This window comes from Haliaeetus leucocephalus, unplaced genomic scaffold (genome assembly GCF_000737465.1).
Source record: "Haliaeetus leucocephalus isolate CR32 unplaced genomic scaffold, Haliaeetus_leucocephalus-4.0 Scaffold339, whole genome shotgun sequence".
In the NCBI taxonomy this organism is placed as follows: domain Eukaryota; kingdom Metazoa; phylum Chordata; class Aves; order Accipitriformes; family Accipitridae; genus Haliaeetus; species Haliaeetus leucocephalus.
This window is the reverse complement of record NW_010972775.1, coordinates 23,856,720-23,868,003: the sequence shown is the minus strand read 5'-3', so window position 1 is coordinate 23,868,003 and position 11,284 is coordinate 23,856,720. Positions and strand designations below refer to the sequence as shown.

At 65.9% G+C, this 11,284-nt stretch overlaps 2 protein-coding genes across 2 annotated transcripts; one reads left to right on the top strand and one right to left on the bottom strand.

The window, feature by feature from the left end:
- The first annotated feature begins 254 nt into the window (after positions 1-254).
- On the top strand, positions 255-5,809 carry ANPEP (alanyl (membrane) aminopeptidase). Its single transcript, XM_010572328.1, has 20 exons — positions 255-922; positions 1,176-1,321; positions 1,407-1,543; positions 1,628-1,754; positions 1,864-2,018; positions 2,092-2,205; positions 2,331-2,474; positions 2,587-2,652; positions 2,796-2,861; positions 3,062-3,234; positions 3,326-3,402; positions 3,509-3,642; positions 3,753-3,808; positions 3,929-4,076; positions 4,245-4,336; positions 4,514-4,624; positions 4,716-4,883; positions 4,959-5,099; positions 5,280-5,361; positions 5,651-5,809. Exons 1-20 carry the CDS (start codon positions 255-257, stop codon positions 5,807-5,809), a joined length of 2,964 nt encoding a protein of 987 aa, XP_010570630.1.
- Positions 5,810-6,021: 212 nt separating this feature from the next.
- Positions 6,022-8,509, bottom strand: LOC104834759 (mesoderm posterior protein 2-like). Its single transcript, XM_010572327.1, is given in 3 exon segments — positions 6,022-6,080; positions 7,532-7,681; positions 7,684-8,509. Coding segments are annotated over 3 exon segments (1,035 nt in total).
- Between the last annotated feature and the right edge of the window lie 2,775 nt (positions 8,510-11,284).

The following is an 11,284-nucleotide window of genomic DNA, read 5'->3' as shown; positions in this document are numbered from 1 at the left end:
GGTCCCACGCTGCCCATCCCTGATGCTGTAATACCATTCTGCCAGTTTTACCCACCACTGCAGCGGCACTGGGTGTTGGTGCTCCTGCAAGGCCGGGAGGCGGGTGGGTGGAAAGCTCATCCCACCCTGAGCCTCATGGTCATTTAATACTTCACCCATTAACTTGGAGTAATAAACCTCGTGAGAGCGAGAGGCTAAAAGCCGTGCCAGCCAGGCAGCACCTCCTTCACAAGCACCGCTTCCACAGCCTCACCATGGCGGCTGGCTTCTTCATCAGCAAGACCGTGGGCATCGTGGCCATCGTGCTGGCCCTGGGGGCTGTGGCCACCATCATCGCGCTCTCGGTGGTGTATGCCCAGGAGAAGAACAAGGTGGTGGATTCTGGCACCGCTGGCACCACCACCACCACCACCACCACCACCACCACCAAGGCAACCACCACCACGACCACCCTCCACACCATGGCCACCCTCACCACCACTACTGTCATCACCCCCACTGCCGTGCCCCAACACCCCTGGAACCAGTGGAGGCTGCCAAAGACGCTGGTGCCAGAGTCCTACGAGGTGACTCTGCAGCCCTTCCTCACACCCAATGCTGACAACATGTACATCTTCAAGGGCAACAGCAGCGTGGTCTTTGTCTGCAAGGAACCCACTGACCTCATCCTCATCCACAGCAACAAGCTGAGCTACACCCTGCAGGGGTCCTTCTACGCCTCACTGAAGCCGGTGGATACCTTCATAGCACCCCGCATCAACAGTACCTGGCTGGAGATCCCCACCCAGTACCTGGTGGTGCAGCTCAATGGCATGCTGCAGCGGGGCCAGCGCTACCAGCTCTTCACCATCTTCACGGGGGAGCTGGCTGATGACCTGGCCGGCTTCTACCGCAGTGAATATGTGGATGAGTTTGGCGTTAAGTAGGTGGAGGGCAGGGGGCTGGGGTGGGCACGGGGCTGGCCCGGGGTTCGCGGAGGGCATGGGCTGGGTTTAGGGCTCCTCTCCCGCTGGGATGGTGGGATGGGTGTGGGGGAGACTCTGTGGCCCCCTGCATCCACATGCCACCCCAGCAGGGATGGGATGGGATTGGGCAGGGCGCAGGGCGAGCGGAGGGATCTGGGGGGGTGCCAGCCCCTGCAGAGGCCCCCGGGTGCTGACGAGGTTTGCTTGCAGGAAGGTGGTGGCCACCACACAGATGCAGGCGGCTGATGCGCGGAAAGCCTTTCCCTGCTTCGACGAGCCGGCCATGAAAGCCAACTTCACGGTGACGCTGATCCACCCCTCTGACCACAAAGCCATTTCCAACATGCCTGCTATAAGTGAGTGGGGCGGGGGGAGCCCTGGTGGAGGGGTCCAGGGGCCCAGCAGGACTGGGGGTGACCCCCTTCTCTCTGCTGCCCCCAGGGACCCAGCAGCAGGACATCGGCGGGGAGAGCTGGAACATCACTGAGTTCGACACCACCCCCAAAATGTCCACCTACCTGCTGGCCTTTATTGTCAGCCAGTTCAGCTACGTGCATAAGTCCTCGGGGCATGTGCAGGTAGGCTGGGGGTGGGGGGCACCCCCCACCCACCCAGGGGTCTGAGCCCAGGCAGCAGCTGAGCCCTGCATCTCTCCCCTCCAGATTCGCATCTGGGGCCGCCCCAAGGCCATCGCCGAGGGCCAGGGCAGCTATGCGCTCCAGGTGACCGGCCCCATCCTCAGCTTCTTCGAAAAGCACTACAACACGGCATACCCGCTGCCAAAGGCCGGTGGGTGCTGTGGGGTGGCCGGGGCACTGGGTCAAGCCGCCAGCCATGGTGTGGGCAGGTGGTCCAGCACCCCGGCAGTGGCGCACCAACGGGACTCCTCCATCCCCAGACCAGGTCGGCCTCCCTGACTTCAACGCGGGCGCGATGGAGAACTGGGGGCTGCTGACCTACCGGGAGAACTCGCTGCTCTTTGACAATGCCTACTCCTCCATTGGCAACAAGGAGCGGGTGCTGACCGTCATTGCTCACGAGCTGGCCCATCAGGTACCCGCTGTGTCCCCCACCCACCCTGCTGACTGGCCGGGCCCAGCTGACAGGTCGCTGTGCCCCCCCCCAGTGGTTCGGGAACCTGGTGACGCTGCAGTGGTGGAATGACCTGTGGTTGAACGAGGGCTTTGCCTCCTACGTGGAGTACCTGGGCGCTGCTGCAGTTGAGCCCTCCTGGAATATTGTGAGTGCTGGGGCCAGCGGGCAGGGGCTGCGGGCACCCCCTCCACCTCTGCACCCCCGGGGGCTGCCCCGCTGCCAGGAGGGTGCACGCAGGGCTGAGGCGGGTGCTGGCACTCACCCCCGCAGAAAGACCTGATGGTGCTGAATGAGGTGTATGCAGTGATGTCGACTGATGCCCTGACCACCTCCCACCCACTCACCTTCCGCGAGGACGAGGTTAACACCCCGGCCCAGATTAGCGAGGTCTTCGACAGCATTGCCTACAGCAAGGTGGGTATGTGAGCCCAGGCTCACGGGGACTGGGCACAGGGGTCCCTGGGGCGGTGGGATGGGCTGTGGGGTGCCCTGCGCACCTGGGGTCTCTGACCTGCCGTCTCCACAGGGAGCGTCAGTGCTGCGAATGCTCTCTGACTTCCTCACCGAGGACGTGTTCAAGGCGGGGCTGCAGGTGAGGCTCTGCCAGTGCCGGGGTGCACCGAGCCCCAGTGCAGGGTGGGCTTCCCATGGCAGGGGCATCCCCGGGTGCTCTGCAGGCGTCCTGCACCCCGGACCTGCCCCTGCCCACCCGTCTCTCCTGGTGCTCTCCCGCAGTCCTACCTCCACACATTTGCCTACGGAAACACCGTCTACACGGACCTGTGGTTTCATTTGCAAGAGGTAGGAGGGGGCTGGCTGCTCTTGGCTGCTCCCCCTGACCCAGCCCCTTCCCTACTGCTGCCCTGACTCTGGGGGGGCTGCCTGGTGGGATGGGGTCCCAGCCACGCAGCCACCGTGTGCTGGGCGAAGGCTGCAGCGCTGGCCAAGCCCTGCACTGCACTCCCCGGCACTGGTGACCCGTGGCGCTGCCCTCCTTGCAGGCTGTCACGAAGAGCAATGTCTTGCTGCCTGACTCCATCAGCAACATTATGGACCGCTGGACGCTGCAGATGGGCTTCCCCGTGGTGACCGTCGACACCCTCACTGGCACTGTCAGCCAGAAACACTTCCTGCTGGACCCCACCTCCGTGGTAGAGAGACCCTCCATCTTCAAGTGAGTGGGGTGGTGGGCTGTCGGTGTCAGGGGGATGAGGTGGGCTAGGGGGGCAAGTGATGGTCCCACTGCCTGCCTGTCTCTGGCACAGCTACACCTGGATCGTCCCCATCACCTGGATGACACGCTCAACCACTGGGAACAGGTACTGGCTGACCAAAGTCACAGGTACGGTGCATCCTGCCCAGGCTGGGAGCAGGGGTCTCGCTGCCACCTCCCCTGCCCCTTGCAGGTGTGGGGGCGGCTCCAGCAGACCCTCCTCTCCTCTTCCCAGAAACCAACAACCAGTTCAAGGTGAACAGCTCCGACTGGCTCCTGCTGAACCTGAATGTCAGCGGGTACTTCCGTGTCAACTACAACCAGGAGAACTGGGACCAGCTCCTCACCCAGCTCTCCACCAACCACCAGGTATGTGGGGCTGGCTGGGGCTGGGGTGTGGGCTGTGGAGTGTGGGTGGGCCCCCACCCCACGCACCCCACTCAGGGCTGCCCTGAGATGCCAACTCTGCCCTCTCCTAGGCTATCCCCATGATCAACCGTGCCCAGATCATCGATGACGCCTTTAACCTGGCCAGGTGAGCCGTGCTGGCTGCCCCAGGTGCCCACTGGGGCGAGGGGGACTGGTGGGGTGGGCACCCTGGAAGCAGGCAGTGGCTGTGGGGCTGGGGAGCTGACGCTGCCCTCACCCCTCACAGGGCAAAGTACATCAATGTGACCTTGGCCTTGAGCACTACACGGTTCCTGAGCCAGGAGACGGCGTACATGCCCTGGGAGGCGGCGCTCAACAACCTGCATTACTTCCAGCTGATGTTTGACCGCAGTGAGGTCTTTGGGGTGATGACGGTGAGCAGTGCCACCTGCCCAGCCCCGGCCGGCCCTGCAGTGGGTCCCGCCGCTCGGCAGAGCCCCATGCTGGGGGGGATGGGGAGGAGGGGCTGGATCTGCACCCAGAGCTGGGCTGGGGGTTGCTGCTGGTGCCACCGGGTGCTGACCATTCTTCCGCCCCCGCAGCAATACATACAGAAACAGGTGATGCCGCTCTTCTCCCACTACAAGAACATCACCAATAACTGGGTCACCATCCCCAGTGACCTGATGGACCAGTGAGTGCCACATCCCCGGGGATGGGCTGGACCCCCGGGGTCTCCCCAACTGAACTGGGATGGTCACCCCAGCACGCTGGGGAGAGGGCATGGCCCCGCCTGTGGCCTGGCACTGGCGGGTTGGTGCCTGGCTGCTGCTTGCTGGTCCCCAGCCCCATGTGGCCCCTCTCTCCCCAGGTACAATGAGATCAATGCCATCAGCACAGCCTGCTCCTACGGCATTGTCGAGTGCCAGGACCTGGCCACTAGATACTTCAACGAGTGGGAGAAAAATGTCACCCATAACCCGTGAGTCCCCAGGGTGCCCTGGTGCCATGGCAGGCAGCCAGGCTGGATGCAACAAGGGGCTCCCGGCTGAGACCGCTCTTCTCTCCTGCAGGATCGCCCCGAACCTGCGCTCCTCCATCTACTGCAGCATAGTGGCCACGGGCGGGGAGAAGGCCTGGGACTTCATCTGGGAGAGGTTCAAAGAGGCCACCGTCATATCTGAGGCCGACAAGCTCCGCACCGCCCTCTCCTGCAGCCCCTATCCCTGGATCCTCAACCGGTGGGTGCGGGGTCCCGGGCAGGCGCCACGACTCTGTCCCTGCCAGCTCCTCACCCAGCGGCGTTCCCCTCCCAGGTACCTGCAGTACACCCTTGACCCCAACAAGATCCGGAAGCAGGACGCCACTGCCACCATCAACAGCATTGCCAGCAACGTGGTGGGGCAGCCCCTGGCCTGGGACTTCATCCGCAGCAACTGGAGGATGCTCTTCACCCAGTGAGCACTGTGGGGGGGGTGGCGGGGGGCTGGCTGGGGCAGGCAGCATTCCCCTGTCTGTCTGTGCCCCTGGGGGGGTGGCACCGTCTCTTCCCCTGGCCATGCAGGGTCGGGGCAACCTCAGCCCCCGGTGCTGCTCTACCCGGGGCCCCCAGCTCAGCTGTCCCTCTGTTCTCCCAGGTATGGGGGTGGCTCCTTCTCCTTCTCCCGGCTGATTTTATCGGTGACCCAGCGGTTTTCCACAGAGTTTGAGCTGCAGCAGGTGAGGCTGGACGCTGGCAGGGTCTGTGGGATGGAGCACCAGAGACCCCAGCCCCAGCAGGAGCAGGGGCACAGGTCTGCACTGCTGGCACCTTGCAACCTGCCCTTTGCCAGGAGCTCTTGGGGGGGGGGCTCCAGCCCCTGCCCCTTTTGTGCCCAGGGGTCTAGGCAGCTTCCATTCCTGTCCTGGGCTGCTTGGGTGCTGCCGGGGGCTGCCAGAGTGGTGCCAGGGTGCTGCGGGGGCTGTTGGTGCACCCCATGCCTGCTCCAGCTCCTCTTCTCCCTGGCAGCTGAAGCAGTTCAAGGCAGACAACCAGGACATCGGCTTCGGGTCGGGGACGCGGGCACTGGAGCAGGCGCTGGAGAGGACTCGTGCCAACATCAACTGGGTGAAGGAGAACAAGAAGATGGTGCTGACCTGGTTCCAGGGCGAGGTCGCCCCCAGCTAACCGCGCGGCCGCGGCCACCGCGCACCTTCCTCCCAGCCGTGCGCTGGCTGGCGTGGGATGGGCTGCAGGGGCCAAGCCTGACGCTCCCAGAGCCCACCGCCACGCGGCCGGGCTGGACCCTCACCCACTCCCCAGCTCCACTCACTCCATCCTCCCCAGCCCCAAACACTCCCTCCTGGCGGCCCCCGTGCCCCCCCCCCGGGCCAGCACGGTCAGGGCCTTCGCTGCTCGTGAGGGGCAGGAGCCGCTGCCCGCGGGCAGGGCCTGGTACCTGTATGATGGGCAGCAGATGGGGGACGGGGGGCTTTGGGCTGGGGGATGGGGCCCTGCGGCCCTCGGCTGCCTGGGGCAGAGCTGGGCTCTGCAGACTTGTGCAAAGCCTGGGGGGGTGTAAATAAAGGCTTGCACGTCAGCTTTCACCGGCGGCTCTGGATGCTGGGGGGATGCTGGCTTTGGGGGGCTGGCCTGGGGGGCTGCGCCGGGGCCTGGGAGGAAGCAGCTGGGACCTTGCGGTGGGCACGGGGCGGGGGCCAGGGACGCAGGGGCCAGGGACACAGAGCCCCCCGGGCCATTAAGAGCCTGGTGCTAAGTGGCTCTGGGGGCTTTGCCGACGCCAGCCCCCCGGCCCCTCTGTCTGACGGCTGCATGTGAGCTCTCCTGCTGGGCCCCAGCCCTGCGCCCTGCACGGGGGCTGGCGTGCCCACTCCTGACTGGGATGGGGACAGGATGCTTCTGCCTGGCTCCCACTCTGGGGCAGCCGCTGCGGGGTCAGGGCGGGAGGCAGCTGTGGCTTCCCTGAGGCACCCGGGCAGGAAGGGGTGCTGGCAGCCAGACCCCGGGGACTGTCCCCCGTGGGCTACCCAGGTCCCCGAAGGGATGGAGCTGGACAGTCCCAGCGGCACAAGGACGTTTCTTGCAGGGCCAGTCCAAAACCCTCGCAGGGGCTTTGGGCACAGGGAAGGGATGGGACCCGATGGGCGGGTGGGAGCTGCCCTACTAGGGGTCAGTGGGGCTGGGGAAGACCCCCAGGTGGTGGGTCCCTCTGTCACCCTAGCTCTGGGACATCTCTGGGCTGTGGGGTGGGCTGAGAGGGGGCACCAAGCACCTGGCTGTGTGTGTGGGTGCCAGCCTGTGGGGTGCCCCAGGCCGCCAACCCTGACTGTTGGGACGCAGTGAGTGAGGTCCTGCAGTAACGAGTCAGGTTGCAGGAGTGCACGTTAGCTTTAATGAGGAGCCCTTCCCCAGTGTCCATCCCGTGTGGCTCTGTGGCATGGCCACGCCACTGTCCCCCATGTGCCCTTTGCAGCTGGGGGTGTGGGATCAGCTCCACCCCCCCCAGTGCCGTGCTGGGGTGCAGCTGGGCAGGACAGGGGTTGCATGGGGGGCTGAGGAGATGAGCCTGTCCAGGGCCGGCAGGCTGCTGAGCTGTGTGGAAAGAGCTGTGTTAGGTGAGTGACTGTGGGACAGCACTGTGTCCCCTGCCCTGCACCCCGTAACCCCGTGCCCCCCACCCAGGCTGGCTGTCTGGTTCAGCACTCATCATGCTGTGCCCCCCAGCCCATGCAGACACCCCGGCCATGGCATGCAGGGGGATTTGTGGGTGCAGCCCTGCCCGCACCCGACCAGGAGCATCCACCCCCCTTCCTGGCCATCCCTGGGCTCTCCCCCAACCCCAGGGGGGTAGAGGAGCAAGGGTTGGGCTGGGGAGGGGGGTGTGGGTACCTGGCGGTGTGCAGGCAGCTGGGAGCCACGCATGGGGGTCCCGGGGGCCCCTGTGTCCGTCATTCCTGCCCCAGGAGGCTGGAGGGGGGGCTGCAGGCTCCAAGCAGCAGGAGGAAGCTGTCCCAGTGCCCGTGGCCATGGCGCGTCTCCAGGGGGGTCCAGGGAGGTCACTGCTCCGAGGCTGTACAGTGGTGATGACCAGGACCCTGAGATGGAGCCAGGGGTCCTGTGAAGCTCCAGGGGGGTCCCTGCCACAGGGATGTAGCGGGGTGACCCCCAGGCCTCCATCCCCATGTCGGGAACTCCAAGCACCTCTGGGGGGGTCCCTGCAGCAGGGCCACAAGGGGGTGACCCCCAGGCCCCTGTCCCCATACCAGGAGCCCCATGCAGCTCCAGGGGGGTCCCCACCATGGGAGGTGACCCCCAGCCCACGGTGCCGGGGGGCAAAGCATCCTGCGGGGCTGGGGTCGGCAGGTGCAGGCGGTGGTCCGGGGTCTGGCAGCACCCCAGGCCCTGGGGGCAGAGGGGGCAGTGCCGGGGGGCCGCCCCCCGCTGCCGGGCCAGCGCCTCCTCGCTGAGCCCCAGCAGGGCTGAGAGGTGGGCGATGTAGCGGATGGCGAGGCGCAGGGTCTCGATCTTGGTGAGGCTCTGCCCCGCAGGCGCCAGTGCGGGTGGCAGGTAGTGCCGCAGCCGCAGCAGTGCCTGCGCCAGCCGCCGCATCCGCAACTTCTCCCGCTGGCTGGCGCTCTGCCGCGGGCCACCTGGCCCTCCGCACCACCCTGGCTCACCCCTGCCACCCCGCCGCCCCCCAGTCCCTGGCTGCCAGCCCCATGGGGGACGTGGGGATGCGCCAGGGGGCTTTGTGGAAGTTGTTGGGGAGATGGTGTTGGTGAAGTCCCTGGCCTGGTCCCAGAGCAGGGCACGGCCCACTGGGGGCTGGAGGCCCTGGGGAAGGAGCAGGGCTGGGGGTCTGGCCATGGCTGGGGTCCGCTGCGCTGCCTGCATCTGGGGGTGCCCGGGCAGCCCTGGTTTTATGTGGGGCTGGGGTGCGAGGTGACACCTTTTTGGCCACCTGGAGGTGTCAAAACCTACAGAGCCGAGCTGGGGCCAGCCAGGAGCCTGGGAATGCCAGGCCCATTTGCAGAGGTGTCAATTCTGACTCCTCCAACCCTTAATTAGCACTGCCCGGTGCTGGGAAGTGTGCAGGGACCAATTCACACGGCCGTGATAGATGCTAACGCGTTGACCAGCCCTGCCAGAGCCCACACTGCCCCGCATGGCCACTCTGCCGGGCCAACTGCACTGTAGCGGGCAGCAGGGACTTGACCTTCCAGTGCCAGGACCCTGAGCTGCCAGCCCTGACACCCAATGGTGTCCCCACACCTCCCCTGCGCTCTGCACAGCTCCCAGCCCTAGTGCCTGGGGTCCTGGGTGTGCTCCCAGCTCAAACCAACCGCCCTGAGGGGCCAGGGGATGCGGGGTTGCGCAGCCAGGCTGGTGCACTGGCGGTGGGACCACTGTGCTCCCCTCCTGGGAGGCATCACCGCACCAGGCCATGCTGCCTCGGTCTCCCTGACCCCATGGGATCCCAGCAGACCCCACTGCAGACCCCAGTGCAGCCCCAGCTCTCTAAGCTCCCAGCGTACTCTAGAGAAGCTGGAGGCAGACCATGAGTGTTTGTGGGGACCCACCAGGCTGTGCCCCTATGCATGGAGCTGAGGCTCCCTTTGCTGCTTGTCCAACTGGTGCAAAATCCAGACTGGGCTTCAGGGTCCCTGAGGCAGCGGGCAGCACCGTGGTGGGTTGCTAAGCTCTTTAGGATGCTCCAGGGCAGGGGACCCTGCCCACGTGCATGGGCTGGGTGATGCTGCAGAAGCAGGGGCAGGCAGCTGCTCGCTCAGCTCTGGGTGCTCCTGGCTGCAGAAGGCTGTTTGCCAGGATGCTTTTGTGGCACTCACCCCTGGGCCGGGCACAGCCTCTGGGCACCATCCTTGCCAGCTGTCCCCATCCCACCCAGTGGTACAAGAGTGCACAGCCAGGGCCGGGAGCCATGTGGATGTCTGACCCCCGGGAGGTGCTGGAGCAGGGACAGGGGGTCCAAGGTCGACAGTAAGGTGTCCTGGGGAGGGCCCCCAGCAGGGCCCGGCAGGACCCCCTCAGCAGGGTCCTGGGGGCATGGGTCCGAGCCAGGCACTGACTGCCTGGGGAGGGTTTTGGCCAGCTTTGTCCAGCAACACCGTCAGGAGCCCTGTGGCTCCGCAGCTGAGCTCCAACCCAGTGCCCTCGCCACGTCCCACCCCATGGCCCTGTGCATGTGCTCCGTCAATATGGGCTGGAGGGATGTGGGGGAGACCCTGAGGGGTGAGGAACTGTGGCCTCTCCCTGGAGGGGGCTCTGACCCCACAGCCAGCACTGCCATGGCCCAGCCGTGCTCTAGCACTTGTCTAAACAGAGAAGGAGGTGGGAAGCGGCTGCCCAGCGGGGCTGCAGAACTCATTACCCGGGAGCTCATCAGCTAATGAGACCCAGGAGGGGGCCTGGGAATGGCGGGGAGCAGGGCAGGGCAGGGCAGCATTGAAGGGTGTGTGGGGAAGGGGCTGTGCCCCAGGCTGTGCTGTTGGGTGCAGAGCACCCTGCCACACTCCCGGGGCCAGGCTGCTGCTGGGCCCCCACTGCAGCCCCCAGCCCCAGAGATTGGCTTGGGGACGGCATCAGACATCTGTGCACCCAGAGGTGTCCTGCAGGTCCAAGTTGGCACCGGTGCCCTTGGACCTTGGACGGGGCGGTGGCACAGCACTTCCTCCAGCGAGAGGGCAGAGGGACTTAATGGCAATTAACCCTGGTGGTTTTGTGCCATGTCTGCAATGTCTGTGGGAAGGTAATGACCAGTTCAGATGCCAATATCCTCATGGTGCCTGGCAGTGGGTGTGGGTGCTGAGAGCAGGGCTGGGCTGGAGGCCGGGCTGCAGGTGTGACGCCTTGGGGTGCCCATGGCTCTGAGCAGCACCGGGCCGGGTGCCATGGCATGCTTGGTGGCAGGGAGGGACTGCAGCAGGTCAGCACCCTGTCCTGGCTGCCTCTGCACCGCTGGAGGCCCAGGGCCCTGTGACACCTGCACAATGGGGCTTTGAAGCATCGGTGATGACCCCGTCCAGGCTCCCTGCAGGGCCGGGGCACCCAGGGCTGCCACGGGGCTGCGCAGCCTGCCCTGCTCCAGCGAGTGCGGTGAGGATGGCAGGAGCACTTGGCTGGTGGTGAGTGATAAGCAGGATTTATCTCGTCACCTCTGTGTCACGACATTGCCAAGGAAAACTGAACAAGCTTCATGTGACCACTGGGAAACACGAGCCTGTGAGCAATGAGGCGTTGGCTCACCCGCCGTGTTGTTCGGCAGCATTTCCCTGGGGAGGTGGCCGGCCCTGCACCCCACTGCTGGTGCCATGCCCCGTGCCTGGCTCCGTGCCCCCCAGCTGGCCCCGTGCCCCCTGCCCAGCTTTGTGGCTGATACATGATACTGGGGGGGGGCTGTGCACACTTGCTATGGCGGTCCCATGCCCACCGCTGTACCCCACGCTGCCATGTGAGGATCACGTACCCCGAGGCTGCCGTGAGGAGGGGGCCGTGCCGGTGCCGGGTGTCCCGGCCCCCCCGCCCGCTACCCTGATGGGTTTTCCTGCCGGCGGCGGGGCCGGGTTTCCCGGGAAACCTTCGCACCCGCCGGCGCCGACACCTGCGGGGCCTGGGAACGCGGCG